This window comes from Phyllobates terribilis, unplaced genomic scaffold, assembly GCF_046119375.1.
Source record: "Phyllobates terribilis strain yellow unplaced genomic scaffold, ASM4611937v1 Scaffold_11__3_contigs__length_659146591, whole genome shotgun sequence".
Lineage (NCBI taxonomy): Eukaryota > Metazoa > Chordata > Amphibia > Anura > Dendrobatidae > Phyllobates > Phyllobates terribilis.
The window spans coordinates 517591878-517610948 of NW_027362771.1; the positions used below are offsets into that span (position 1 = coordinate 517591878).

General features: G+C 44.4%; 1 protein-coding gene across 3 annotated transcripts; it reads right to left on the bottom strand.

Moving 5' to 3' along the window:
• Positions 1-6952: 6952 nt before the first annotated feature.
• LOC141166709 (uncharacterized) lies at positions 6953-15004 on the bottom strand. Of its 3 annotated transcripts, none has more exons than XR_012251339.1 (3): positions 11410-14613; positions 11157-11222; positions 6953-8936 (listed from the first exon to the last, which is right to left on the bottom strand). XR_012251339.1 is itself a non-coding variant. In XM_073653660.1 (3 exons), exons 2-3 carry the CDS (start codon positions 12139-12141, stop codon positions 8869-8871), a joined length of 1053 nt encoding a protein of 350 aa, XP_073509761.1. In that variant the 5' UTR covers positions 12142-12161; positions 12728-15004; the 3' UTR covers positions 6953-8868. The 3 variants fall into 3 exon arrangements, 2 of the variants coding, with proteins under 2 accessions (XP_073509761.1, XP_073509760.1); XM_073653660.1 differs by having other exon boundaries at positions 11157-12161; positions 12728-15004; XM_073653659.1 differs by having other exon boundaries at positions 11157-15004.
• Between the last annotated feature and the right edge of the window lie 4067 nt (positions 15005-19071).

Below are 19071 nucleotides of genomic sequence, written 5' to 3' on the forward strand. Positions count from 1 at the left end.
AAAAGCTGACAAACTGCTCAGAAGACACAACTAACACATGGAAAAGTGACAAGTACATATAGTCATGCGAAAAGAAAAGAGGTGGAGGAGTAAAAGGAGGGGGAGACACAAATATAGGCATGTCATGCCCTTCTAAAATCCAAAAAGTGAGAAGCCGACACGTTCAGTCCGCTCCTGCCCGTGCCACCTCCGTGTCGCCGGGTTTGTGCCAGAGCCGCGGTGAGCCCTGACGGCCAGCCCCCCTCTCCCAATACTGGTGCCTGTCCGCTGGTGGGTCGAGCGAGCCCCCCTGTGGTGGAGGCAGCTCTAAGCTTTTTAATTTAAATTGTCTCTCTAATTTGAATGAATACACTTTAAATCCATTTACAAGGATCTATTGGAGGGCAAGTCTCATGCCAGCAGCCGCGTAATTCCAGCTCCAGTAGCGTCCACTAAAGCTGCTGCAGTTAAAAAGCTTTTATAAGGATCGAGCTCGGCTGTCCACCGCAAGGCATCCTACTGCTAGTCCCAGCCCCTATGCCTTGGGGTGCCTCCTGATGCTCTTCACTGAGTATCCCGTGGTCCCGAAGCATTTCCTTTGAAAAAATTAAGTGTCCAAACTACAGGTGGTGTAGCTTGCTTAACAGCCGGGATAATCCGCTGACTAGCAGACACTGCTACTAGGCACAAAGTATTTCCTGAGCTAGATGCAGTTAAAAATTTGTAATTAAATACTCTCGTTGGATGCTGAGAAAGCATTCCATAGAGTCTCCTGGCACGCCATATATGATTCTCTTAAAAAGCTTGGGGTAGGGGTCTAGGGGACCCTTTTATAGCCAAAATCACGGCCCTGTATCACAATACGTCACCTAGGCTGAAGATAAATGGAACTGTAGCACCCTGAGGGCTCGGTTGCTACAGAGGTATTGCACCTCACCCAGAGGTGTGATATCTCACTCTCAGGTAAGGATGGAGTGTGGATCAGGATCCGACACCTGCATGCATTACACCACATTGCCGTGGGGCAGGGCGACCAATATGCCTCTGAGATGGGCACGACAGTCCCTGTCCCTGGCTGGAGTGGGGGGAGGGAACACTGAGGAAGGGGAACCCTCTAGTGCAGAAGCAGGGAGGAAGCAGTTCCTGGGTGCATTGAGAAGGGAGTATAAAAGGTGGGCACCATCTTAGTTCAGTGCAGAGAAGTCTGAGCAGAAGTGACAGGGAGCAGGGGGTGCGGACGGGCGAGTCGCCACCGCACGCCCGAATCCACCTGCGTGGAGGGGTCAGGCCAAAGGGGGAGACCGGTCCCCGAAACTAGTGGAGGCAGGAAACGACCCTCAGCTAGAAACCGGAGGCTCTGACATTTTATGTGGCGCAGCCCCTCGCTACACCCGCTAGGAAGGCACCACATAGGGTCAGGGAAACTGGCGCCAAGTTTACCAAGAGGAGGCCCGAGGCAGCCGGACAGAAGGGTTGGTAAGAAAGGCCAGACAAAGGACACACAAAGGGGGTCCTGTGAAGCGCTCCAAAGTTATCTGGGAGTTGTCTGAGCCCCTCACCTGGTGAGCACAGTACGACGTGGGCAGCCGTTACCTGCAGACGTGGTCTGGATAATAAGAACTGTGAGTAAAGGCCCTGGACTGCATCACTGACTCCGTGTCGTTACTGCTGCTGCCCTGCACCATCACCCCCATCCTCCGCATACACTGCCCTGAGGCTATACTCCTCCCGTGGGGAGTTATGCTACGCTCTGCTGCACCCACAACACCAGCCTCAGCGGTCTGCCCTGCAGCGGCGGTTCACTCTGACCGCAATCCACGGGTGGCGTAGTCGGACATTTAAACATCAAAACCACATAAATAGTTCCGCCACTGGTTTGACCACCCTGAGCCACGGAACCGGGTCGCCGCCACGAAGACTACAACCTCCAGCATCCACCAAAAAGGGTCCGGCTCCGGGTGTCCCAAGGCCCAGGGGGTGCATCAGAACATTTTCATCACCTTTCACAATCACCAATGGGACAAGGCAGGGATGTCCTCTGTCCCCTCTCTTATACATTCTAGTGACGGAGCACCTGCTCTCATCAATTCGCCATAACCCCAATATTAGGTGGATTGAGGTGGGAGGCACCGAGTACAAGTGCTCTCTATTTGCTGATGATGTCCTAGTATATATCACTCAATCACATATATCCATCCATGCTGTTATGGCTGAAATAGATCACTTTGTTACATGGTCAAATTTTAAAATCAATGCAGCGAAGTCTGAGGCCCTCGATGTCTCCCTCCCCAAATCCATATAGGATTCCATCCAGTCCAACTTTCCCTTTGCCTGGCCCTCACAGGGTATCAAATACTTAGGAATTCCTATTCATAGAGACCTCTCCCATCTATGTTATCTTAATTTTGGGCCCTTTATTGAACAACTCCATACAGACCACGGTTGGCAAGTTAGAACTGTAAGGTTCACTACGTGAACCACTGGTGTTTTGTGGAAAAGCACATGTACACTGTGTTCCAAATTATTATGCAAAAAGTGTTTAGGAGTGATAAGGGAAGAATTTGTTTGTTTGTCAGTTAAACTCATTGATGGTGATGTGTGTCAGGGCTCTTTATATCACTGTAAGCAATTGCAGACACCTGTGCTAATTAGTTTGGCAGGTGTGTCCAATGAAAGGCAAGACTACTTAAGAAGGCTGTCTCACATTATTAAGCAGCCTACATTTTCTGCCAAAATGGGAAAGAAAAAGGATGTGTCGGCTGCTGAGAAGCAACAAATTGTGGAGTGTTTAGGTCAAGGCATGACTACAATCAACATTGTGCGATGATCAGGATGAAGTGTCTTGGCAATCAAGAAGTATGTAGCTGATTCACAGTACACACGTGTGCGTGCTGATAAGGGCAAATTGAGGACTCTTTCCTACAGGCAATTACGTCAGGTTAAAAGAGCAGCGGCAAAAAAGCCTTGTCATAGCAGCAGACAAGTTTTTGAAGCTGCTGGTGCCTCCAACGTCCCCCGAACAACAAGATGCAGGGTCCTTCAGAGGTTTGCAGCTGTGCATACGCCATCCTGTCGACCTCCTCTATCCACTTCACACAAGCAGAAACGGCTCCAGTGGGCTAAACATTACATGAAGACTGATTTCAAAACTGTTTTCTTCACGGATGAGTGCCGTGCAGCGCTCGATGGTCCAGATGGATGGAGTGGAGGATGGCTGGTTGATGGACACCCCACGCAAACACGGCTACAGCGCCAACAAGGAGGAGGTGGAGTAATGTTTTGGGCTGGAATCATGGGGAGAGAGATTGTCGGCCCCTTTAGGATCCCTGAAGGCGCTAAAGATGAACTCCATAATGTATGTGGATTTTCTCAAACAGCACTTCCTGCCATGGTTCAAGAAGAAGAACCGTGTATTTCACAGCAAGATCATTTTTTTGCATGATAATGCACCATCTCATGCTGCACATAAAACATCTGCATCTCTGGCTGATATGGGCATAAAAGGGGACAAACTTATGGTGTGACCCCCATGCTCCCCTGACCTCTACCCCATTGAAAACCTCTGGAGCATCATCAAAAGGAGTGTCTATGATGGCGGGAGGCAGTTCACATCTAAGCAACACCTCTGGGAGGGTATTCTGTCCTCATGCAAAACAATTGAAGCAGAAACCATCCAAAACCTGACAAATTCAATGGACGAGAGAGTTCAGAAGCTCCTTTCGAACAAGGGGTCCTATGTGAAAATGTAACATCACCTAGAATAAAGTTTGGAGTTGAAAACTGTTTGATTTCAGTTTCTAATAACCTGCTAATGCTTATAATTTCAAAAATGACAATTTTTTTGGTCTTTATTAAAATGAAAAGGTTGATCGAAAAGTTTGGGGGATCTAAGAGTGTGGCAACCCAGTAGTCATGATTCCTTCGAATTCTGACAATATGAGGGTCATGTTGCAGGTAGTGCAGCAAGAAGGCACTTATGTGTCTTGCGCATCTCGGAGCCCCAAAATTATTTTCCGGGCTAGATGCAGCTAAAAATTATTATTAATTTTAAATCTGGTGGAGCTTAGTATAGATGGCCTAATAGGATCAGTGCTGCACACTGCTACAAAGCCCAAATTATTTTCCAGCCAAGATACAGATAAACATGATTAGTAATTTTAAATCTGGTGGAGCTTATTATAGATGGCCTAATAGAATCAGTGCTGCACACTGCTACAAAGCCCAAATTATTTTCCAGCCAAGATACAGATAAACATGATTAGTAATTTGAAAGCTTAAAACGGTTGGTAGGGTGATTTTAACCAATCATCAAGCTTTTACTCTCCCCAGGATGACACAGGGGTAGAAAAGTCGTTTCGGATCCATGATTTGTTCATCTTTATGAACGTGAGTCTGTCTACATTATCAGTGGAGAGCCGCGTGCGCTCACCAGCAGCGCTGAACACACGTTCAGACAGAACGCTGGCTGCGGGGCATGACAAGATCTCCAAGGCGTAAGTGGCTAGCTCCGGCCATTTATCCAGATTGGAAGCCCAAAAAGAGCAACGGTCCAGTGACACAGTCATAGCTTCAATGTTTACTTGGAGATACTCCTGTACCATCGTCTCTAGGCGTTGACTATGTGTCAGACTTCTTGTCTCCTGTGGCCTTGCAAAGGATGGGCTAAAAAAGTGGTGAAATGATTCCGCAAAATTGATGTTACCAGCAGATACTGTGGTTCTGTTACGGTTTGAGTGCTGAACACTTGACGGTCCCACGGTTGGCAAGTTGGAACTGTGAGATTCACTACGTGCACCACTGGTGTTTTGTGCAAAAGCACATGTAAGATTCTGCAACAGTCTCTGCTGATACTCCTGCATGCGTGCATCCATTTCTATGGCAGGAATAATTTCCAATTTACTTTTGTACCGGGGATCTAACAGTGTGGCAACCCAGTAGTCAGGATTATTTCTAATTCTCACAATTCGAGGGTCATGTTGCAGGTAGTGCAGCAAGAAGGCACTCATGTGTGTTGCGCATCCAGGAGCACCAAGTCCCTGTTGTGTTGGTGGCGAGGTAACAATCATGCTTCCTTCCTCTGTCCTCTCCCCCCAACCTCGCACAACAGAAATGTGATCAAGGTCTCCCTCATCTGATGAGTCTTCCATCAGTTCGTCCTCCACTTCTTCCTGGGCTCCTGCACCTTCCTCACTAGTTTGGCTGCTACCATGCGCCCTGGTAAAACCATCTCCCCCACCCTCACATGCCTGCCGCCTTGGTGCTGCCGACCGTCTGGACCTTGCAGATGTTAACTCTTCCGCATACTACTCCTCCTCCTCTACTTCCTCCACCTCCTCTTGTGCCACCACCTGACTCCGAATTCTGTTTAACATGTGCTCCAGCATGTAAATCACCGGAATAGTCATGCTGATAATGGCATCGTCAGCACTAAACATCTTCGTCGCCATTTCAAAACTGTGCAGAAGGGTGCATAGGTCCCTGATCTGAGACCACTCCTCCAGCGTGATTTGCCCCACCTCTGGATCTCGTTGGCCCAGGCTATACGTCAGAACGTATTGCACCAGGGCTTGTCGGTGCTGCCACAGTCGCTGTAACATGTGCAGAGTTGAATTCCACCGGGTAGGCACATCGCATTTTAGCCGGTGAAGTGGCAGGCCCAACGACTTCTGTAGAGATGTAAGTCGCTGAGCTGCGGGATGCGAACGGCGGAAGTGAGCACACAGCGACCGTGCCCTCTGCAGAAGGCCATCTAGTCTGGGATAGTGGGCTAAAAATTGCTGGACAACCAGGTTCAACACGTGAGCCATACAAGGCACGTGTGTGACATTGCCCTGGCGAAGGGCCGCACCCAGGTTTGCAGCATTGTCGCACACGGCCTTCCCTGGTTTCAGGTCCAGTGGAGACAACCATTCATGAAATTGGTTCTCCAGAGCTGACCACAACTCCTCAGCTGTGTGACTCACATTTCCCAGACATTTCAAAGTAAAAACCGCCTGATGACGTTGAGCCCTACTGCCAGCATAGTAAGGAGGTGTGCAGGATCCCTTCTGCGCAGTTAGAATGCTTGTGGCATGACCAGACAGGCTTTGGGTGCAGGTGGAAGACCGAGAGGAGGTTGAGGAGGCAGAAGCAGTGGAGGTACTTTGACATAAAGAGGATTGACGCACAACTCGTGGGGACGGCAAGACTTGGACAGCAGCCCCTTGTCCTGCTGTCACCATAGTTACCCAGTGCCCAGTCAGCGACATGTAATGCCCCTGTCCATGCCTACTCGTCCAAGTGTCTGTGGTGAAATGCACCCTGTCACACACAGAGTTTCTCAAAGAAGTGGTGATGTTGTGTGCGACATGCTCGTGGAGCGCAGGCACACCTTTCTTTGAGAAGTAGTGCCGACTGGGCATCTGGTACTGGGGCACTGCGACGGACATAAGGTCTCGAAAATCCTCTGTGTCCACCAGGCGGAAAGGCAGCATTTCTGTAGCCAAGAGCTTGCAGATGGTGAAATTCAACCTCTTAGCTTTCTCATGGCTAGGAGGAAATGGTCTTTTACTTGTCCACATCTGAGGGACCGAGGGCTGGCTATTGTGCTTAGACGGGGTTGATAAGGGTGTCCCCGGCAAACTGCCGGTCTGTGAGGAAGATGCAGGCGCACATGTTAGGTTGCCTTGATCCAAAGGTGGTGCTATCGATGTCGGACAGCGCTCAACACCAGCTGGTGTTACCACCTCCAAAGAAAATGATGACCTGCCAATCACGCTGGCTGTTGCGGGTAAAGAGGTGGCAGGTCTGGGCCCCAAAACAGATGTGACTGCTGTCCCCCCAGTCACAGAGGATGAAGAGGCCGCGGATGCACAAGATATGGCAGACGGTGGTTGGCCCGGCCGGCTAGGCCGCATTGTAGCACACTGAGCTTCCCACTGCAACTTATGCTTCATAGAACTACCAGAGAAAAAAGCGAAGACCGAATCAACACTTCTATAGCAAAAAATGGTCAATATTTATTATGATACAAAGATCAGACATATACAAAGGTCAGTACAATATTATAAAAAAGGACAATAAAATCAATAACAGCCCTCTCTACATGTGACTCCACACAGGGACCCATAATATAGGTAATCCATGGCAGACCCAGATCCTATGTATTTAGTTTTATTATATCATATCTGCTATATATATATAACACACATAAGCATTAAAATGGATACTATATATGCTGATTACCCTCACTGCTGTATAGTGGAAACCAGTAGAAGTCATTTACCATATCACCCTCCTATTATCTACTATTATTGTCATGTGCGGTGCACTAGATGAATAGAGGGAACATAGATGTCCCCATTGTATGCTTACCGCAGCTCTCCAGTGTCCAAATGTAATCACCAGGGGGCAATAGCACTGTTAGGGGTCCATAATGGGGAGGCACATGTCGAGAGAGACGCCCCTACGCGCGTTTCGGCTGTTCCCTTCGTCAGGGGGCGTGTTTATTGCATCTCTATTGCTTGTTTTTATAGGCACTGGAGGTGCCGTAAGACAGGAAATGATGTGTGTGTCGTCATAGTGATGAGGACACCAACAGGCTTCCGCATCACATGACCGCGGGTGGGCGGAGCTAAGTCCGCATCACATGACCACGGGTGGGCGGAGCTAAGTCCGCATCACATGACCACGGGTGGGCGGAGCTAAGTCACAACACCGTGAGACAGGACATGATGCGTGCATCGTCATAGGGATGAGGACGTCAACAGGACTCCGCATCACATGACCATGGGTGGGCGGAGCTGAGGCACAACATCAAAATCACCACAGAAACAGAGGCCGACCAGCACCCCCGCCCACCTGTATGTACGCAGCACACATTTTCCCTCTATGCAGATGCACATCGTAGTTGTTATCTCATAGCAAAGTAACATATATAAACTGTGGACAATAGGAAAACATGTAACAATACAGAGACACAACATATAACGGGACAACAGGGGAAAGAGAGGGGGAGAGAATAGAAGATACGGAAGGCAGGGGAGGAAAGGAGGGGGAAGGGGGAATGTGCCACATGTGAGGATGACAGATTCTAGGTAGAAGACCACCATAGGCAGCATGTATAGTAGGGAAATATCATATATACATCTATAAAGAGAGAAAATATATGGATGAGATGCACACCTTCCATATCTCATATCCAGTGTATCATGATATTAGGCATATCGTCCTCATGGTACACCTACAATGAATATATATATATATACACATTATATCCACCCTCCACATGTATATCATTGATAATCCACCAAAAAGGCTAGTTGATTAGGGCCAATTACCCATATATCATATACTATATCCATGTATGCATACCACGAAATATCCACTACCTGTATGTATATTTTAGGGTCGCACCAAGGGGAAACCAATTGATCGGGACATATTCCATATCTAACACGATGTCTACCTGATACACACATACATATAAACATGATATCCACAATCAGAGTCACCCTCAGTACCCTCCCCAAGGATAGAAGTAATGCACATAGTACACATATTACATATCATTGAAATATATATACTGAACATAAATAGATATATATCCATATAGTTCACCCACCAACCTATGCACGCCATATATTACACCAGCATACATGAGTCCCACGCAACATATATCAAAACCATCATATAAAAGTCAATATAGAGGCGAAGACGAATACACATTATAACAAATCTATAGTGACATAATGTAGACAAATAGAATCCCCGAAACTACACTAGTAGGACCTCAATATATGCATACAGTCCTTTTAGCTATAATGTTTTAATGTCTCTCGCATCGACTTGTAGTCGGCGTTCCCTCGTCGTTATGTCAGGATCCAATGCGACATCACATCTAAGCCATCCTCACCCACCAGTAACAATCACCCTGCTGTCGACAGAAAGAAAGACGATCATGGATGCATAGAGAAATCCTGATAGATGCAAAAAGAGATAAAATCAATATATACACTTAATAAACATATACAGAATAAAATTGAACCTAGGTTGTAAAGGGCCACTCGCATTGAGATATTACTATTATGATTTTAATATATGGTATGGGTTTTAGAGAAAGGGGGAATAACTAATGCTCTCATTAAGACCCTTCGGTTGTAGTGTACCAAGGGTCCAAATCCAACGAGATTCTGTTTGCGCCAATTTTTGGCCAATCCTCCCACCACGAATGTTAGGTGTTATACAATCGATACCCCTAATCTGGAGTGCTGATGAGTCACAATTATGGTGGGTCTTGAAATGGCGGGGAAGGGTTTTGAGAGTGGATGCATCCACGTGGCCGGCCGCCGCAATAATGCCCAAAACGTGTTCACGGACTCGCACTTTGAATTGACGAGTAGTCATACCTATGTATATAAGCCCACATGGGCATGTAGCAAAGTATATGACATGTTTGGTGGTGCAGGTGATAAATTTCTTGATCTTATATATTTTAGATCTATCCGAACCAAAGAACGTATCACAACGTTCCACATTTGGGCATGCGACGCATCGGCCACAAGGAGTGCATCCACTCCTCCTCCTCTGAGTGTCCAAAAATGAAGCCACTTCCGACCCCTCATAGTGTGAGTGAACTAGATGGTCCCACAAATTTCTTGACCGTCTAATTGTGATCAGTGGCCTCTCTGGAATAAACTTGGAGATGACACTGTCAGCTCTCAGAATGTGCCAAGATCTAGACAGTATCTGTCTCATCTTAGAAAATTGAGAATGATAATTGGTGATGAATCTCACTTTTTCATTTTCTTTAGCCCCCTCATCACTTCTCTTTCCATAGATAAGGTCATGTCTGGACGAGAATTTCGCTCTGTTATATGCCCTCTTGATCATACGACGGCTATATCCTCTCTCGAGGAATCTATCTCTGAGTTCAGAGGCCTGTCGTTCGAATTCGGTGTCGGTGGAGCAGATCCTCCGAATCCTGAGGAACTGTCCCACCGGCACCGATCTAATCATATGTTTAGGGTGGGATGATGTTGCATGTAGCAACATATTGGTAGATGTAGGTTTCCGAAATAGCGTCGTCTGTAGACAGTTGGTGTCATCCCTTATCAGTGACACATCCAGAAATTCAACTTGTTGTTCATTGGACTGATATGTAAGATGTATATTCCATACGTTCCCATTTAATTGGTCCATGAATTCTTTTAATTTTAGTGTTGAACCCTGCCAGATCATGAGGATGTCATCAATGTAGCGTGCCCAAAGGAGGACACGACCCATTGACTCCTCACGATCTGTCAGGCAGAGGTCTCTTTCCCACAGACCCAGGAACAGATTGGCGTAGGACGGCGCAAAAGCCGCACCCATTGCTGTCCCCTGGGTCTGCAGGAAAAAAGACCCCTTAAATGTAAAGAAATTATGATGCAAAGAGAACTCCAACAGTTCCAAGATCAAGGATCTTAAGGCATAAGGTACAGATGAGGTGCCCAAGAAGAACTTAGCCGCGGAAATACCATCCGCATGTCTAATATTAGTATAGAGTGACTCCACATCGGCAGTCACCAGGGTGGTATCATCCTCAACATATAGTCCATCCACCTTCCTAAGTAACTCGCCAGTATCTCTCAGAAAAGAAGGTAGGCATTCCACCAGTGGCTGCAGATGGGAGTCAATCCACCTATTGACATGTTCCAAGAAATTCCCCCTACCCGAAATAATGGGGCGTCCAGGGGGAATCTCGGCATTTTTATGGATCTTGGGGAGAAGATACAGGGTGGGAATTGTAGGTTCAACTACCAACAGAGCTGAAGCTAATTCTCTCGTAATGATGTTCTCTGCAACAGCTCTGTTGATAATCACCTCCAATTCTGCCATATACGTGGTGAGGGGATTGAATGTCAATTTCCTATAGCAAATTTTGTTATTTAACTGTCGATATGCTTCCCTCTCATACATAGGTTTGGGCCACACCACAATATTCCCCCCTTTATCCGCAGGTTTGATAAGGACACCTGGTAAATTCTGAAGGAACATTAGCCTATCACGTTCCTCCTTAGACATGTTATCACGTGAGATATGACGCGGAATCGCCATTAGCTCATCAGCGACAATCTTAACAAATAAATCCACATTGGAACATGACGTTAGTGGTGGAAACTTCTTAGATTTTGGTCTAATAGATTTAGGAATCTTACCTCCTAGGGGGGTATTATGTTCAATGGCCAAATCCTCCAGTATCCTCACCGCAGCTTGTTCTTCCTCTGTGGGAAAGAGATCATGGAGACCACCATCAAAGAAGTGTCTTTTGAAGATCAGGGCCCGTGCAAATATATGTAAATCTTTAATAGCTGTAAATGCATCAAATTGGGCACTCGGGGCAAAAGATAGTCCCTTACTAAGAAGGGCCACATCTGACTCAGTAAGAATATAGTTACTCAGATTAATTACCTTAGAGTCATTCCTCTTATGATCCGGTGATGTATATTCCTGTCGTTTGTAGGGATGGAAGTTATGTTCCCTCATTCTTTTATTAGAGGTACCGGATCTTGTAACTATGGATGAAGAGGATGCCTCCGAGTGATCACTAAGTGATGTAGCCGATGAATTCGAAAGTTTGCGTAAAAAATTGGGGCCCTGACCTCCTGGTCTGCGCCATATATATACTCTCTTCTGATGGTAGTCTCTCATGTCTCTATTGAATTTAGACACCTGTACCTCCTGGATCCTCTTGACTGTGGAATCCAAAATTTTATCAATATGTATATTATAGTTAGAGAGTTTCTCCGTTGGACAATTGGATCTCAACTCTGTCTGTGCGACATCTATTTGATTATCCAGGTCCATAATAGATTGTGAATTCAAATCCACCAATAGTTGCATCAACAACAATGAGCAATTTGTGCAAGACTCCTCCCATTTGGACATAAATGTTGCATCTTCTACTGGGAATGTAGGGGTAATGCGAATTCTCAGTCCTCGTGGGATCATTTGGCGGGTAATATATTTTCCCAAAAACGCCTTATTCCACCAAAGTTTCGTTCTTTTTATTAATAATTTCTGTATAAACGTGGATTTCTCATCCCATCCCTGTTCAACTGCTACTGGCCCATCAACCACTGAACCTCCGAATGTCTGATCAATTTGTGACAACCAGGATTTTTCCTTAGCCTTGTAGTCCATGTTATTAGAAAGGAAAATACCTGTGCAAAACACAGTAATAAGACTATAAAGAACACCAATCATAAATGGGTAGTATAAATCACACCATGTGTGTAGATATAGGTATGATATGTACCTTTTATTAATTACTACCCTATATGGACTAAATGCGACTCCATCGCCAAATATAGAACTACCAGAGAAAAAAGCGAAGACCGAATCAACACTTCTATAGCAAAAAATGGTCAATATTTATTATGATACAAAGATCAGACATATACAAAGGTCAGTACAATATTATAAAAAAGGACAATAAAATCAATAACAGCCCTCTCTACATGTGACTCCACACAGGGACCCATAATATAGGTAATCCATGGCAGACCCAGATCCTATGTATTTAGTTTTATTATATCATATCTGCTATATATATATAACACACATAAGCATTAAAATGGATACTATATATGCTGATTACCCTCACTGCTGTATAGTGGAAACCAGTAGAAGTCATTTACCATATCACCCTCCTATTATCTACTATTATTGTCATGTGCGGTGCACTAGATGAATAGAGGGAACATAGATGTCCCCATTGTATGCTTACCGCAGCTCTCCAGTGTCCAAATGTAATCACCAGGGGGCAATAGCACTGTTAGGGGTCCATAATGGGGAGGCACATGTCGAGAGAGACGCCCCTACGCGCGTTTCGGCTGTTCCCTTCGTCAGGGGGCGTGTTTATTGCATCTCTATTGCTTGTTTTTATAGGCACTGGAGGTGCCGTAAGACAGGAAATGATGTGTGTGTCGTCATAGTGATGAGGACACCAACAGGCTTCCGCATCACATGACCGCGGGTGGGCGGAGCTAAGTCCGCATCACATGACCACGGGTGGGCGGAGCTAAGTCCGCATCACATGACCACGGGTGGGCGGAGCTAAGTCACAACACCGTGAGACAGGACATGATGCGTGCATCGTCATAGGGATGAGGACGTCAACAGGACTCCGCATCACATGACCATGGGTGGGCGGAGCTGAGGCACAACATCAAAATCACCACAGAAACAGAGGCCGACCAGCACCCCCGCCCACCTGTATGTACGCAGCACACATTTTCCCTCTATGCAGATGCACATCGTAGTTGTTATCTCATAGCAAAGTAACATATATAAACTGTGGACAATAGGAAAACATGTAACAATACAGAGACACAACATATAACGGGACAACAGGGGAAAGAGAGGGGGAGAGAATAGAAGATACGGAAGGCAGGGGAGGAAAGGAGGGGGAAGGGGGAATGTGCCACATGTGAGGATGACAGATTCTAGGTAGAAGACCACCATAGGCAGCATGTATAGTAGGGAAATATCATATATACATCTATAAAGAGAGAAAATATATGGATGAGATGCACACCTTCCATATCTCATATCCAGTGTATCATGATATTAGGCATATCGTCCTCATGGTACACCTACAATGAATATATATATATATACACATTATATCCACCCTCCACATGTATATCATTGATAATCCACCAAAAAGGCTAGTTGATTAGGGCCAATTACCCATATATCATATACTATATCCATGTATGCATACCACGAAATATCCACTACCTGTATGTATATTTTAGGGTCGCACCAAGGGGAAACCAATTGATCGGGACATATTCCATATCTAACACGATGTCTACCTGATACACACATACATATAAACATGATATCCACAATCAGAGTCACCCTCAGTACCCTCCCCAAGGATAGAAGTAATGCACATAGTACACATATTACATATCATTGAAATATATATACTGAACATAAATAGATATATATCCATATAGTTCACCCACCAACCTATGCACGCCATATATTACACCAGCATACATGAGTCCCACGCAACATATATCAAAACCATCATATAAAAGTCAATATAGAGGCGAAGACGAATACACATTATAACAAATCTATAGTGACATAATGTAGACAAATAGAATCCCCGAAACTACACTAGTAGGACCTCAATATATGCATACAGTCCTTTTAGCTATAATGTTTTAATGTCTCTCGCATCGACTTGTAGTCGGCGTTCCCTCGTCGTTATGTCAGGATCCAATGCGACATCACATCTAAGCCATCCTCACCCACCAGTAACAATCACCCTGCTGTCGACAGAAAGAAAGACGATCATGGATGCATAGAGAAATCCTGATAGATGCAAAAAGAGATAAAATCAATATATACACTTAATAAACATATACAGAATAAAATTGAACCTAGGTTGTAAAGGGCCACTCGCATTGAGATATTACTATTATGATTTTAATATATGGTATGGGTTTTAGAGAAAGGGGGAATAACTAATGCTCTCATTAAGACCCTTCGGTTGTAGTGTACCAAGGGTCCAAATCCAACGAGATTCTGTTTGCGCCAATTTTTGGCCAATCCTCCCACCACGAATGTTAGGTGTTATACAATCGATACCCCTAATCTGGAGTGCTGATGAGTCACAATTATGGTGGGTCTTGAAATGGCGGGGAAGGGTTTTGAGAGTGGATGCATCCACGTGGCCGGCCGCCGCAATAATGCCCAAAACGTGTTCACGGACTCGCACTTTGAATTGACGAGTAGTCATACCTATGTATATAAGCCCACATGGGCATGTAGCAAAGTATATGACATGTTTGGTGGTGCAGGTGATAAATTTCTTGATCTTATATATTTTAGATCTATCCGAACCAAAGAACGTATCACAACGTTCCACATTTGGGCATGCGACGCATCGGCCACAAGGAGTGCATCCACTCCTCCTCCTCTGAGTGTCCAAAAATGAAGCCACTTCCGACCCCTCATAGTGTGAGTGAACTAGATGGTCCCGCAAATTTCTTGACCGTCTAATTGTGCTTCATGTCCATGTGCCGGTTCATGCATGAAGTACTCAAACTATGTATTTTTTGGCCTCTACTTAGCTTTTGCTGACAAATGTTACAGATAACACGAGTTGGGTCATCTTTATCGATCTGAAAAAATGCCCAGGCTATGCAAGGCTTAGCATCCATGCGACCTGAAGAGCCACCACGACTTGTGGTGAGAGGTAGAGTTGTGTTTGAGGATGCAGTTGTTGACGTGCTTCCAGTACTACGTCTCTGTCCAGGAAGGCGCAACCTGACCTCGTCGTCACTAGCATATTCCTCCACCTCCTCTGCTGACCTCATCTCTTGGCTGACTGTGGGTTGACAGTAAGTGGGATCTCCAACCTCATCATCATCACCCTGTGCATTATCACACCCGTCGTCCTCAGAGCCAACCTGTTCCTGCCCTGACAAAAAACTAAAGTTGTCGCTCCAATCAGGTATTTGAGTCTCATCATCGTCTTCCTCATTGTCTCCACCAACAGGAGTTACAGTTTGGGAATGAGGGTCTACATTATGGTCAGAACCTTCTGCGTCTGGTCCTGGATCCGACTCATAAAGATTCTGGGCATCAGTGCAGATCATTTCCTCGTCTGGATTCACAGAAGCGCTGGAGTCGACCTCTGATTCCCAGGCTATAGTATGAGTAAACAGATCTGCAGACTCAACCATCTGTTCTACCTCATACTCAGACGGGCAGCTGGAGATTTGGGAGCTGTGAGGAAGCAAGTGCGATTGGGGTGACACCTTTGAGGACTGGAGTATTTGTGATGTTGAAGTTGATGTGGAGGAGAGCCCATTTAAAGGAGCACTTGATATCCGTTGAAGCACCTGCTGTTTTTGTGCCTCATCTGGAATTTGAGGCGATTGGCGTGGCCGTAAGAAAGGGATCTTATCACATTGTCCGCTAAAAGAAGTAGACATTTTAGTTTGGCTGGAAGATGGTCTTTCTTCTGCAGATGTTACTGTTGCTTTAACACCTACCCCACGGACACAACCTTTTTTCCCCTTTCCAACACGCCTATTCCCCTTTCCACCAGCAGCAGGCCTTTTTCTTCTCATTTTGGTGGTTGACTAATTCACAACTCTGGAGTTGTTTGCACAAAAAAACAATGGATGGGAACCGAGCAGAGCTGAGTGGCCAAACTGTGGTATTAGGCCAAAACTATTGGCTGGGTTAGATGGAGAAAAAAATTATATTCGATTTGCAACCTGATGGAGGTCAGTATAGATGGACTAATAGAACAAGTCCCACACACAGCTAGAAGCCCAAATATTTTTTCAGAGGTAGATGCAGAAAAAAAATATATTCAGTTTGCAACCTGATGGAGGTCAGTATAGATGGACTAATAGAGAAAGTCCCACACACTGCTAGAAGGCCAAACATTTTTTCAGAGCTAGATGCAGACAAAAAATTATTTTGAATTTGCAACCTGATGGAGGTCAGTATAGGTGGACTAATAGAACAAGTCCCACACACTGCTAGAAGGCCAAATATTTTTTCAGAGCAAGATGCAGAAAAAAATTATATTCAGTTTGCAACCTGATGGAGGTCAGTATAGATGGACTAATAGAACAAGTCCCACACACAGCTAGAAGCCCAAATATTTTTTCAGAGGTAGATGCAGAAAAAAATTATATTCAGTTTGCAACCTGATGGAGGTCTGTATAGATGGATTAATAGAACAAGTCCCACACACAGCTAGAAGCCCAATATTTTTTCAGAGGTAGATGCAGAAAAAAAAAATTTTAATTTGCAACCTGATGGAGGTCAGTATAGATGGACTAATAGAGAAAGTCCCACACACTGCTAGAAGGCCAAATATTTTTTCAGAGCTAGATGCAGAAAAAAATTATATTCAGTTTGCAACCTGATGGAGGTCAGTATAGATGGACTAATAGAACAAGTCCCACACACAGCTAGAAGCCCAAATATTTTTTCAGAGGTAGATGCAGATAAAAATTATTTTTAATTTGCAACCTGATGGAGGTCAGTATAGATGGACTAATAGAGAAAGTCCCACACACTGCTAGAAGGCCAAATATTTTTTCAGAGCTAGATGCAGATAAAAATTATTTTTAATTTGCAACCTGATGGAGGTCAGTATAGATGGACTAATAGAGAAAGTCCCACACACTACTAGAAGGCCAAATATTTTTTCAGAGCTAGATGCAGAAAAAAATTATATTCAGTTTGCAACCTGATGGAGGTCAGTATAGATGGACTAATAGAACAAGTCCCACACACAGCTAGAAGCCCAAATATTTTTTCAGAGGTAGATGCAGATAAAAATTATTTTTAATTTGCAACCTGATGGAGGTCAGTATAGATGGACTAATAGAGAAAGTCCCACACACTGCTAGAAGGCCAAATATTTTTTCAGAGCTAGATGCAGATAAAAATTATTTTTAATTTGCAACCTGATGGAGGTCAGTATAGATGGACTAATAGAGAAAGTCCCACACATTGCTAGAAGTCCAACTATTTTTTCAGAGCTAGATGCAGAAAAAAATTATATTCAGTTTGCAACCTGATGGAGGTCTGTATAGATGGATTAATAGAACAAGTCCCACACACAGCTAGAAGCCCAATATTTTTTCAGAGGTAGATGCAGAAAAAAAATATATTCAGTTTGCAACCTGATGGAGGTCTGTATAGATGTATTAATAGAACAAGTCCCACACACAGCTAGAAGCCCAATATTTTTTCAGAGGTAGATGCAGAAAAAAAAATATTCAGTTTGCAACCTGATGGAGGTCAGTATAGATGGACTAATAGAGAAAGTCCCACACACTACTAGAAGGCCAAATATTTTTTCAGAGCTAGATGCAGAAAAAAATTATATTCAGTTTGCAACCTGATGGAGGTCAGTATAGATGGACTAATAGAACAAGTCCCACACACAGCTAGAAGCCCAAATATTTTTTCAGAGGTAGATGCAGATAAAAATTATTTTTAATTTGCAACCTGATGGAGGTCAGTATAGATGGACTAATAGAGAAAGTCCCACACACTGCTAGAAGGCCAAATATTTTTTCAGAGCTAGATGCAGATAAAAATTATTTTTAATTTGCAACCTGATGGAGGTCAGTATAGATGGACTAATAGAGAAAGTCCCACACATTGCTAGAAGTCCAACTATTTTTTCAGAGCTAGATGCAGAAAAAAATTATATTCAGTTTGCAACCTGATGGAGGTCTGTATAGATGGATTAATAGAACAAGTCCCACACACAGCTAGAAGCCCAATATTTTTTCAGAGGTAGATGCAGAAAAAAAATATATTCAGTTTGCAACCTGATGGAGGTCTGTATAGATGTATTAATAGAACAAGTCCCACACACAGCTAGAAGCCCAATATTTTTTCAGAGGTAGATGCAGAAAAAAAAATATTCAGTTTGCAACCTGATGGAGGTCAGTATAGATGGACTAATAGAGAAAGTCCCACACACTGCTAGAAGGCCAAATATTTTTTCAGATCTAGATGCAGATAAAAATTAATTTTAATTTGCAAACTGATGGAGGTCAGTATAGATGGACTAATAGAGAAAGTCCCACACACTGCTAGAAGGCCAAATATTTTTTCAGAGCTAGATGCAGAAAAAAATTATATTCAGTTTGCAACCTGATGGAGGTCAGTATAGATGGACTAATAGAACAAGTCCCACACACTGCTAGAAGCCCAAATATTTTTTCAGAGCTAGATGCAGAAAAAAATTATATTCAATTTGCAACCTGATGGAGGTCAGTATAGATGGACTAATAGAATGATGCTATGCCCAAAAGATTTTACTTCACTAGGTGCAGTAAAAAAATTGGTATTCTATACACAGGTGGTATATCTTGCAACACAGATTGGCTACTCCACTGACTAACACACTCTGCAATAGGCCAAAAAGGATTAGCTTTGCTAGATTCAGCCAAATGCTGTGAAAAAAACTTGCACAGCACTGGCACAGACCTGCCTGGCAAAAACTGATAGGAACTGATGTAACCTAGTCCTGAAAAGGACTGCAATTACAATTAGTCTTTACTC

Bases quoted from the DNA above. Each gene is read 5' to 3' on its own strand.
- LOC141166709 (XM_073653659.1), bottom strand. From the start codon at position 12,204: ATGATTGGTGTTCTTTATAGTCTTATTACTGTGTTTTGCACAGGTATT. The intron at 8,937-11,156 runs GTAAGATTCCTA...TGCATCTATCAG, and splicing joins ACATAATACCCCCCTAGGAG to GATTTCTCTATGCATCCATG.